General features: G+C 42.9%; 1 protein-coding gene across 6 annotated transcripts in view; it reads left to right on the forward strand.

Moving 5' to 3' along the window:
- The window catches only part of AGAP1 (ArfGAP with GTPase domain, ankyrin repeat and PH domain 1), a 484,860-nt gene that overhangs the window by 415,321 nt on the left and 57,064 nt on the right, over nt 1–12,475 (forward strand). For all 6 annotated transcript variants that reach the window (XM_069733319.1, XM_069733321.1, XM_069733320.1 and 3 more), the window contains one exon: nt 9,160–9,321. In XM_069733319.1, coding sequence (XP_069589420.1) covers nt 9,160–9,321 — 162 coding nt within the window. The remainder of the gene's footprint in view (nt 1–9,159; nt 9,322–12,475) is intronic.

Consider the following 12,475-nt stretch of genomic DNA (forward strand, 5'->3'; position numbering starts at 1 on the left):
TATATCACTGTGTACTTCCAATTGCTCATTTTGCCTTTCTACCCAGCCAATTCTTCTGTTTTCCATTAGGTCTATGACATAACGTGATTACTGACTAGCTGAATCCTTCTAGGCTCTATGTAGAAACAGGAGGTCAATTTTCACGGAGAGTCTTTAATCATTGCAAAAATATATGGCAATAGGCGGAAAGAGCAGCTGGGTCAGGATGTGAACAGGGGAATGACTTTAGCAGGGACAAGAAACTTCATGTTTCTACATAGAGCAGAGAAAAGATGAATTTACTGGGCAGAAAGGTATAATGAGCAGTTGCAAGTACACAGTGCTATATAATAAGATTGCAATATATTAAGAGGATACAAACTTTGATGGGAGTGTTTCTTTAAGTGGTTTAGTGGAGTCCTCTTTTTTTTTACTGCATCTCTAGGAGTGTAGGTTGGAAATATTTTTACAGAAGTGCAATGGAATTAAAAGGAACCTGTCACCAGAAATAATACTATTAACCTGTAGATATATGGTTAATCTGAAGGTAAATAGTATTATTATGCACGCAGGCGAATGCCGCTGGGAGAAAATTAACTTTATTTTCCGAGGCAGCATTCACTTTTCTGTCATGGAGGCGGGGACGCTGCTGGTTCAGTCACCGCACTGAGAATACAGAGGGGCTGCTGTAACCGTGCCTCCGGCCCAAATATCTGCAGGTTAATAGCATTATTTCCGGTGACAAGTTCTCTTTAAATGTTCTCAATCATTCATTGTTTGGGAACACCTATGCCGGGACGGATAGGACATGATATCTCTAGGCCAGGTTTACAGTCTGAGGATTTTGTCAGAAATTAGGTGTAGATTCCAAAATCCAAACAGAGTCCAATTTCTAAACCAGTGGACTCTTAAAACAGTAAGGTAGAGAAGCCTACAACCTTAAAAGGACTTTATCAGCACAAAATGACTGTTCAAACCAAGTACAGGCGCTCGGTTCTTCACGGAGGGGCCAATCATCTATATACATCTTCCCACCTGCTTGTTTTCCCTCCACCTTCGCCCCTCTCTGGCCCTATGAAGACAGAACTGCCAATCAAAGAAGAGGGAGGTGGCGATTGAGGGAAAACAAGCAGGTGTGATGGTGTATGTAATTGATTGACTCCACCGTGAATCACCGAGTGGCGGTACTTAGTTTGAACAGTCACTCTGTGCTGACAGAGTCCCGATAAAATGACTCTTGCTTTCCACTAAGAAGATTTTGTGCTTTGCTGCTCTGTAACTTAACCAGATATTACCCTGAAATATTTACTGTAAGTCGACTACCAGAGCATATCCAATTCCTTCATGACCAAGATGGAAATCTTCAGCCTTGGTATGTTTTTCATTGAGTAGTGTCATTTTCCTTACATAGTCCAACTTTATTTGTTTATATAGTGTTGTTACTCAATTAGACTTGGACCAGAAAATATATATATATTTATTTTTTATGGTATATTAGTTTTTTGACAGCTGACACCCTTATCGGCCCAAATGGTTTTGGAGCCAATCGGGGTCGATTAACGCGTTTAATATCAATCATGACAGCGGTATCTACGTGATTAGAAGACCTTCTATGGCAGTATCGAACCCCCGCAATCATAGTCGCGTGTGGCGATAGTTCCATGGTGCCCTGAGGTCAACTGGATCTCACAGGTTGTCAGTGACTCTCTGACAGGTCTCAGGCACTGCAGTAAACGAGTACTGCAGTGCATGAGGCCAGCAATCTGAGTAAACATTATACATGTCCCACATTGCTACTTAGTGAAAAAGTGAAGAAAAGTTAAATATAAAAACACAAAAAAGTTGCACAAAAATCCTGAAAAGCCATTTTGCCATTAAAAACTCTGGGTTTCTGTGTAAATCCCTGAAGCTGTGATTCAGGCAAAACGCCGACTGAACCTCTCACTTATGAGGGGGTCTGAATTGCATTTTTGTGGGATTTAGGCCTCTTTTACACATATCGTGTTTTTTGTGGCCTGTTATTGCGGGTCTTTTTTGCTGGCCGTATTGCAGCAATTTTCAAGGTCTGCCGCAATAATGGACCGCAAAAAAACTTGCGGATCGCAGTTTTCCAGGTTCCCAATACTATAGCAAAAGTATTGGGGCAAAAAACGGCGGTCTGCAAAAACAACGGGGTCCGTGTCCAAGCTAGATATTTTTTCACGGCCATGCGGCGCGCCATCGAATTATTGCGGCCCGTTTTTGCAGCCCCATAGAAATCTATTGGGGCTGCAAAAACGGGCCGCAAAATCACGGCAAGTGTAAAAGAAGCCTTACACAGAAACGCAGATGTAAGTGCTCAGCATAGAACACAAGAATGTGATCCAGCCTTATACTGGAAGCGATCAAAAAATATTACCGTATGTACCCTAAAATGTTACCAGTAAAAACCCTAAATTTCCTGCACATGACTCCCGTGTGCCCAAATAAAATCCAGTGAAATCTGAGCTCCCAAATCCACATGCCCCAGTCCTTCTGAGCCCCACTGTGCCTAAACTGCAGTAAGCGGCCACTTGTTTAGCATTGCTGTAGCTGAGAGAGCCCTATTAACAATGTACACAGAGTGACTGCAGACTTATCAGTTTTGACTGGACAACCCAGTGAAGTTTCCAATATAGGGTTACATGTGGGGATTTTCTGTTGATGTGGCACCTCGGGGGGGCTCAGATAATGGAGCCCACAATCTGTTCAAAAGGAATCTGAGTTTTAAAAGCCAAGTAGATTCCTTCCCATCGGATCCCTGCCGTGTGTTAAAACAGTAGTGTACAACCACATATGGAGTAATGCCGTGCTTGGTATAAATTGCATAACAAACTGTGGGGTCCATTTTCTCCTATTACCCCTCCCAGAAATTTTGAATTTGGTGCTAAAATATTATTTAGTGGAAAAAAAATTTTTGTTTTCACATTTAAATGTTAGTTTTGTGAATCACCTCTAGGTTAAAAATGCTCAATACACACCTAGATAAATTCCGTGATGGCTCTGGTTTCTAAATTTGGGGTCACTTGTGGGGGGGGGGGGTTCTGTTTTTGTTTTGTTTTTTTGTTTTTTTTTTATGCCTCAGGTGCAATGCAAATGAGACATATGAAGTCTGCAATCTATTGCAGCCAAATTTACATTCCAAATACCAAATGTCGCTTCTCCTCTTCCGAGTCCTGCCATGTGTCCAAACAGAACTTTTTGACTACATGTGGTGTATCACTAGGCTCAGAAGAAAGTGGGTAACGAACTTTGCATCTACTTTTTCGTGTTGCCTGTTGAAAAACTGAAAAATTTGGAGCTAAAGCAACATGATGGAAAAAAATGAATATTTTCAATATGACGACCTAATGTTATTAAATTCTGTGTAGTACATGTGAGCTCAAAATGCTCACTAAACCCCTGGATAAAATCCTTGAGGGTGTAGTTTCCAAAATAGCATCACTTGTGGGGGGTTTCTGATGTTTGGGTGCCTTGAGGGCTGTGTAAATGCGACATGGCACCCACAATCTATTTCAGTTAAATTTGCGTTCTAAAATTAAAATGGTGCTCCTTCTCTTCCGAGTCCTGCCATGTGTCCAAACCGAGGTTTCTGGCCACATGTGGGGTATTAGCGTGCTCAGAAGAAACTAGGTAACAAATTGTGGGGTTCATTTTCTTGTTGTGTTCCTTGTAAAAGTGAAACAGGTTTTGTAAATTTCTTGAAAAAAAAATGAGAAATTGCTACTAAACTTTTAACACTTCTAACACCCTAGTAAAATAAAATGACATTTGAGAAATGATGCAGATGTAAAGTAGGCATGTGGGAAATGTTATTAATTATTTTGTACAGCACGGCTAACTGGTTTAAGGATATAAAGATGAAAAGTATTAAAATTGCTAATTTTTTTAAATTTTCTCTAAAATGTTGACATTTTCACTAACAAGCGCAAAATATATTGACCGAAATTCACCACTAACATAAACTACAATGCGTCACTAAAAAATGATCTCAGAAGCACTGGAATCCGTTGAAGCATTCCAGAGTTATTACCACATAAAGTGACACTGGTCAGATTTTTAAAAAATTAGCCTGGTCAGGAAGGTTAAAATTGACTGAGTCATTAAGAGGTTAATAGCATTGATATTTATAATGTTTTATGACAAGATTGCTACAAAAATTGTGTCTATTGGTGGATACACAAACAAAAGAATACAGCTGCTTTTTTAAGCACTAAGTTGGATGCAAGCATGGTGTGTATGAAATTTGGACGACATTACTGCTATATAGAATATACTTATACTAGATGGTGGCCCGATTCTAACGTATCGGGTATTCTAGAATATGTAGGTAGTATACAGCACAGGCTATGTACTATATTGCACAGTGACGTATATAACAGAGCTACGTAGTATGTAACACAGTGTACGTAGTATATAGCAGAGCTACTTAGTATATAACACTGTCACGTAGTATATAACATAGCCACGTAGTGTATTGCACAGGTACGTAGTATATTGGTCAGCCACGTAGTATATAGCAGAGGCACGTAGTATATAACATAGCCACGTCATATATCGTAGTATATTGCACTGCCACGTAGTATATAACAGAGGCACGTAGTATATTGCACAGTCGACGTAGTATATAACAAAACCGACACAGCCACATAGTATATTGCACAGTTACGTAGTATATAGCACAGAGCACGTAGTATATTGGACAGTCACGTTGTATATTGCACAGTCACTTTGTATATTGCCCAGCTACATAGTATATGGCACAGAGATGTAGAATATAACAGAGCCCACGTAGTATGTAACAGCCCACGTAGTATATAGCAATGTGGGCACTATATGCATGGTTAAAAAAGACTTAAAATAAAAAATACGGTAAACATATACTCACCTTCCGAGGGCCCCTTGAAGTCCTGTCGCCTGTGTGCGGTGCACGCGGCAGCTTCCGGTCCCAGGATTGGTATGAGTGCAGGACCTGTGATGACGTCGCGGTCACATGACCGTGACGTCATGGCAGGTCCTTCTCGCATAGCATCCTTGGCACCGGAACCTACCACTTGCACTGCCGAGGACAGGACGCGACGTCGGAGGGTGAGAATAACCTTTTTTATTATTATTATTTTTAACATTAGATCTTTTTACTATTGATGCTGCATATGCAGCATCAATAGTAAAAAGTTGGTCACACAGGGTTAATAGCAGCGTTAACGGAGTGCATTACACCGCGGTCCGTTAACGCTGGCATTAACCCTGTGTGACCGCTCAGTGCTGACTGCAGGGCAGTAAAGCAGCAGCCATTTCGCTGCCAGACTCTGGCCGTCGCTGATTGGTCATGGCAATGGTTGTGGGCGTTTTGCCACGACCAAACAGCGACTTGGATTTCCATGACAGACAGAGGCCGCGACCAATGAATATCCGTGACAGAAAGACAGACAGACAGAAGTGACCCTTAGACAATAATATAGTAGAAAAAGAAGATACTTGGCGCACAAATTGGCCAATTCATAAGAGCCCACCAGCCGCAACAAGGCGTACTTTCCTTTGATAAATATTAGGTTTAGTGTGGCATCAAATGTCTCTCTCCTTGGCTAAAAGCCTTTAAATTTAAAGGGCAGGCATGATCCAGCACTAACTAAAGACTTGAGCTCTGCCAAATATGAAGGCAGTCACCACCTCTAACCATATACTACAAAAGCCCAAATAAAGCAAGTGTGAACAGGTGCCAAGCTACTATGACTGCATAGTATACAGCTAAAAGAATACAGCAGCCTCTGCAAGCGCGAAGGCATGTGCACACGTGGAATATAGAAAGCTAGGACCGCATTACTATTGCTATTACTTACGCTTTCGATAATGTTTTATGACATGTTTGCTACAAGAATTGTATCTATTGGTGGAAATTATTACTTTTTTTTTTATTATGCTTTGCTTTGATAGCGCCATCATATTCCACAGCACGGCACAGACATTATCATCACTCACAAGTATGTCTTGGAGTGTGGAAGGAAACGGGAGAACCTGGAGGAAACCCACCCAAACACGGGGAGAACATACAAACTCCTGGCAGATGATGTCACTTGGTGGGGTTTGACCCCAGGACCCCAGTGCTAACCACTGAACCACCGCTGCCCAGTATGTGTAGATGATTTGATCGTAGGTCTGCACAGTGCTGTATTACCTTGACAAGTGACCCAGATCTATTCCAGGGTTGATGCTGCGGCTTCTGTATTTGTGATGACATAATAAAGCAAGTTGATCTTTATTGGATGCTGAATCCACCTTAATTTTCCCCACATATCCCTATTGGGTCCATTTGTCCTCCGTTGGGTGAATAGGGTCTATGGATACGTGTAATGTATGCGCTAGAAACGTTCTGATAAAGATCTACTGCTGGAAGCAGCCTAGAGAGCAATATTCCTGTAATCCGCCCTTTGCATGTTAGGGCTGTTTGCCATCCTGGGCAGAACACAGCGTATGGTTTAGGTGGGATGCCGTGCAATATGTGGTATCTTGTCAGCTGAGATAAGTTGCCACAGCTTCCACTTGAGCTCCAGCTAAAGGAGCGTATAAGTTATGTGTGTCCTTGAGCACAGGCCAGTGACGGCAGTGATCATTTGGAGGGTTCATTTCCCTGCACTGAATTTATGGGAATGTTATTTTACACTTGCTCATCACTAACACTGAACTGCGTGGAGCAGCGGCCCACCGGAGAGAGGGGTATATTTTTGGAGAGGGTGTAACACGTTCTTACAATGGCAGTAAAACAGGATGGAGGGTGTGAGATGATATCCATAAAAAACTGATGCGGCACAGCCTGGATGGACCACGTCTCCCCATTCCTTCCCCTCCCTCTCCGCATCTTTTATATATCTGTCAGCTTTTTCCTATTTCTTTCTATTCGCTTCTCATTGTTTTATGAGCAAGCTGTTCCATTCTTCTGTGTCTGTTGTGTCTTAGACACATTCAGTATCCCCTTTTTCTTTCCCTGAAGAATCAGGCTATTTCCTAGATCCGTTTTATCTGTTCTGTAAGATCTTTTTAAGAATAAAACCACAATATGCAAGTTAGCTGTATTGTGCTACGTACCAGTAGAGCGATACAAGCCGATAAGGACAATATAACAAAGACATCTTAATTTATTCACGTTTTAGTTTATTACTTGCATGTAATGTATGGTAGAGAACATTTTGGCACCAGAAGGTGTCCATACACACTGAGAGATCTCATCAGCACTTGCAGATATTGAGGCACCATTCAGTACTCACGTTTCCATTTGAAAGATAAAAGGGAACAATCAGAAGATTTTACTACTTGTCAGAAAACATCATGGTCTCAAGAAGTTCCGATTACCGTATGTCCCTAGACAAACTCCTATACTTGTTCTGATTGTCTTTTCATTCTGAAAAATTGCAAAATTTATAGCCATCTTAAAGGAATTGTATAATGAACTCAACCCCGTCTTTTAAATAGAAGTCGGCCCAATGATTAGCTAATCTTCACAGGTCTGGCTTTAGGATTTTCACCCTGCGATCAGCTTTTTCGACAGGGAAAATGTGATGTTGCACTTCCACATTGATGGCTCTCTTATGGAGAACGGTTCCAAGCAGTCATCCCTCCTGACATTTATAGGCACAGTGTTTTGGGTTACGTTGTTAACTGAGGCCCCAAAGCTGATGTAAGCAGAGCTTGAAGACCCTTATGGTCATTTGGCCGACCGCTCCTGACATTCTTACATACTGGAACACTTGGCTTGGCTGAGCGTTCCTGTGTTCTCTATCAGAGAGTCACTGCCAGACTCCTTTCGATTTAGCTTTTGTCCAGGGATAAAAGGATCAGTTGTTGAAATTCAGCAGACGGAATCCTTGTCTATCCCAAAATCCTATGTCATCGTTCACACTATACGATCAGCTGATCAAATATTGGCAGGCTTGGCCGACTTTAGTCTAAATGTATGTGGCTGTTTTCACATTTGTGTTGGATTCTTGGTTGGAGGCCTTCATCCTAGACTTACATTTGCATGCAAAAAGAAGTGCTATTTAGTAAAGTTAAATTACTATGTCAACTTTCATATCCTGGTTGCTTGATAATGGAAATCATGAAGTAGCTGTGAGCAGAGCCTAGTATTGTGAATAATTGAACATACTATGTGCCCATTTGATGAGCATAACTCCTATTCCCGTTATCTGAAGAACCCCAGTCCGTCTTGGTGAAGACCCCAGTATAAGCTTGAATGCTCTGTAAATCCAATAAATCTCTTTGCAGCTGCCACAACTCTCCAGAATTCTTATACTACTTTCAGGTTTTCCACGCAGGTATGGTAATTGAAAAAAAGGTTATGCAAGCTCACCAAAAAGTAATGGTCCAGTGTGCTTGGAAACCACAATCCAACCTCTCAGGGGCAGACAAGGAAAAATATGGGGGGATTATTCCAGCTCCTTGTTTAAAAAAGAAAAAAAAAAAAGCATTTTCTTTATTCCACATGAAAATTTTAAAAGTTACTTCCAAAGCAGACGTGCAAAGCGACGCTCTTCGAACATATGCCAACTTTCTTCGTCAAAGCTGACACACAACGTTGGAGCACGTTCGAAACGTGTCGTTTTGTACACGTCTGCTTTGCATGTAACTTTTAAAATTTTCATGTGGAGTAAAGAAAATACTCTTTTACCAGGAGCTGGAATATTCCCCCCATGTTTTTTCCTTTACAAGAAGCTCCATTGTGGAACTGGCTGATGGACCTGTTTGCCAACAACATATTTCCTTGACTATTCTACTGACCAAACAGCGCACTGTAGTGTTGTGCCTAGTGTTTGCACAACTCTCCCCGGTGAGAGGACACCTGATTGTTGCGGTACGGTAAAGTTACGGTAAATCTATCTTTTACTCTCTCTCCTCATGAGTAGTGGGTCCAGTTTTTCTTTAGTGTTCATAATTTCGTGAAAAGCTAATTAAAACTTTCCAAGAAATACAGCTGCAATTTTTTTTTTGTTAAAAATGGCTACTACAACAGAACTGAAAAACAAAATGCAAATTAGTAAAACAAATGCACTTATTTAATTGATTTAATGTAAATTATGTTCTTCTGTATCTACTTTATACCGTGAGGTCAGTCTTTGTGTGCCGTAGTAGTTGCTTTTTCATTAAGCATCCTCTGTGTTTTTATGACAGACACCGGCCTGGGTGACTCCGTGTGTTCCAGTCCCAGCATTTCTAGTACCACCAGTCCCAAACTGGATCCACCTCCATCACCACACGCAAATCGAAAGAAACACCGCCGGAAGAAGAGTACTAGTAATTTCAAGGCTGATGGCCTCTCCAGCACAGCTGAAGGTGAGGTGACCGCTCATCACTCAGCGTTTTGTCTGTAAAATGTGTTGACTTTCACTCTTTTGATACTTTAGTAGAGGATTAATATGGGAATGATATGGCAGGCTTCATGTGATCATTCCAATTCACTACTGACATCCTCACTACTCTGTATAGTCGTTAGTTCCAAAACATTTACATTTACTCCTTCATTTTGTATCCATGTACGACTCCCTTAAACTGAGAATATACATTTCTGCCCAATCTCACCGATGTCCGAATGTGTACAGCGTAGCCCAGTACTGATGGTCTGTAGCCCCAAGTGATCGCATAGATGTCTCTGACCGCAGATTTCCCCACTCATTGGCTGGTCCAAGGGTGCATACGATAGGGAGTCTTTAGTGAAGAGTTTTGGACAATAGCTAAATAGATATCTAGTGCCTGTCGCATGAAAATTGACATTTTCACATTCACCTTGCTGTCAACACAACACATTTCTCAAAGCAAAGAAGCTTTTTATGGAATTTGGAAATTTTACAAAATCTGCAAATCACTAAAAAATTATTGAAAAAAAAAACTCCTATTATAAATTATTATCCTTCTTGTCTATGCAACCACTGTCTATCCCTTCTCCAAGGAAGTCACAGTATTCCCCTTGTCAATAGTCAGAACAGTGCCCCTTTCTATCCAGTAGGCAGTGTCTTAAGAAATGATCACAGCAGTGTCCTTAACCCTTCACAGCAGAGTTTTAGGGAGCATTTACAGTGGCCAATTATTGGGAACAAGCATTCCTAGAAACCTCATCGGCCAGTGTAAATCCACCCCTACTCGCTTCCATCCAGTAGACACAGGAGAATCCCACTTTCTTCAGTAATTACAGCAGGGCCTCATTTCCCTTCTTTGCAATTATTACACAGTCTTGCTTTCCCCAGTAGTCATTGCAGGGCCATCCTTGATTCCCCAATAGTCACAGCAAAGTCTCACTATTGTTTCTAGTAGTAACCACAGATTCCGCACTTGTTTCACCGGTGGTCAGAGCAGGCCTACCCAACGTAGTACCCACAGATCATCATCTGAAAGTAGCTTGTCCTCTCTGATTATCGGGAGTGGTCGGTCTGTGATCACCTCGGATGGGGTCGGTAGCATCAGATGCTGTCGCAGCCAGGCTCCTGCCCCATGTATTTATCAGCTGATGGAAGATCTCTGCCACCAAATGCATGTATAACAGGAGGTGAGACCTGGAAATAGTTTTGTTTTGGGGGATTTTCCAGACTTGTCGGAAAGCAATTTTGTCCTCACAAGCAGACGTCACTGAATATGAAGATTTGTCTGCACCTGCTAATAAATGATTTGATAAATTATCAATACTTCTGGATCCGGCTGATATGAGCCAGTTTTAAATAAATTGACTTGGGTGTTGGGTGACGCAGTGTAAAGTTCACATGCTCAGGATACACCGTTATTAAAGAGGTTGAAAAAAGTTTAATTTACTACTCAGATGTTTCATTAACCTCTTATTAGTGTTGGTCTGCAATTGAAAACCTAACATTCTCGGGAGTGAGTTTATCCCAGTGTTTGCCACCTGTGCCCATGTGGTACCCCATGCTACTTCCCCACTGCTGTTTGGTACATGGTCTGACTTGGGATTCTATTCTCCATTTATGCAACCTGCAAGCCAAGCAATACAGGGTTATTCCCATGACTAGGTTATGCCATCACTTTGATATTTGGAGGTCTGACCAGTCTTGGGAATAAATTGATCACATTACGAATTTAGCGATATTTGTTTTCTATACAACAGGGGAGAATTCTGCAACTCTGCCCCATTCATGTGAGTTGTGTGCTTATAAGGAAGAGTACTGCCAAGTCAGTGCTGTGTCCAGAAATCAGGCAATAGTAAATGTCCATATTGCGTTCCCACATAGTGTGATGGTCCCACAGCCCCCCACATAGTATTATGGTCCCACAGCCCCCCACTTAGTATAATGGTTCCACAGCCCCCCACACAGTATGGTGGTCCCACTGCCTTCTCACAGAATGATGGTCCCACAGCCCCCACACAGTGTGATGGTTCCACTGCCTTCTCACAGAATGGTGGTCCCACGGCCCCCACACAGTGTGATGGTCCCACTGCCTTCTCACAGAATGATGGTTCCTCAGCCCCCACACACAGTATGATGGTCCCACTGCCTCCTCTCAGAATGATGGTTTCACAGCCCCCACACAGTATGATGGTCCCACTGCCTTCTCACAGAATGATGGTCCCACTGCCTTCTCGCAGAATGATGGTCCCACAGCCCCCACACAGTGTGATGGTCCCACTGCCTTCTCACAGAATGGTGGTCCCACTGCCTTCTCACAGAATGGTGGTCCCACTGCCTTCTCACAGAATGATGGTCCCACAGCCCCCACACAGTATGATGGTCCCACTGCCTCCTCTCAGAATGATGGTTTCACAGCCCCCACACAGTATGATGGTCCCACTGCCTTCTCACAGAATGGTGGTCCCACTGCCTTCTCACAGTGTGATGGTCCCACTGCCTTCTCACAGAATGATGGTCCCACTGCCTTCTCACAGAATGATGCCCCCACACAGTATGATGGTCCCACTGCCTTCTCACAGTATGATGGTCCCACAGCCCCCACACAGTGTGATGGTCCCACTGCCTTCTCACAGAATGGTGGTCCCACAGCCCCCACACAGTATGATGGTCCCACTGCCTTCTCACAGTATGATGGTCCCACAGCCCCCACACAGTATGATAGTCCCACTGCCTTCTCACAGTATGATGGTCCCACAGCCCCCACACAGTATGATGGTCCCACTGCCTTCTCACAGTATGATGGTCCCACAGCCCCCACACAGTGTGATGGTCCCACTGCCTTCTCACAGAATGGTGGTCCCACTGCCTTCTCACAGAATGATGGTTCCACAGCCCCCACACAGCATGATGTCCCCACTGCCTCTTTGCAGCATTATGCTTTTGATTATCTATAATATAACGCTGGGAGCGTCACTCTGTCCGAAGCCTGTATAGACTGCGCAAGCGCCGGCGCAGTCTGGGCCTCACAGAGTGACGCTCCCGGGAGATCGCGGTATGCGTAAGCACTGAACGCACACCGCGATCTCCAACAGAGAAGCAGGGACCGCCAGGAGGGTGAGTATCGGCTATATTCA

This window comes from Ranitomeya imitator, chromosome 7 (genome assembly GCF_032444005.1).
Source record: "Ranitomeya imitator isolate aRanImi1 chromosome 7, aRanImi1.pri, whole genome shotgun sequence".
NCBI lineage: Eukaryota > Metazoa > Chordata > Amphibia > Anura > Dendrobatidae > Ranitomeya > Ranitomeya imitator.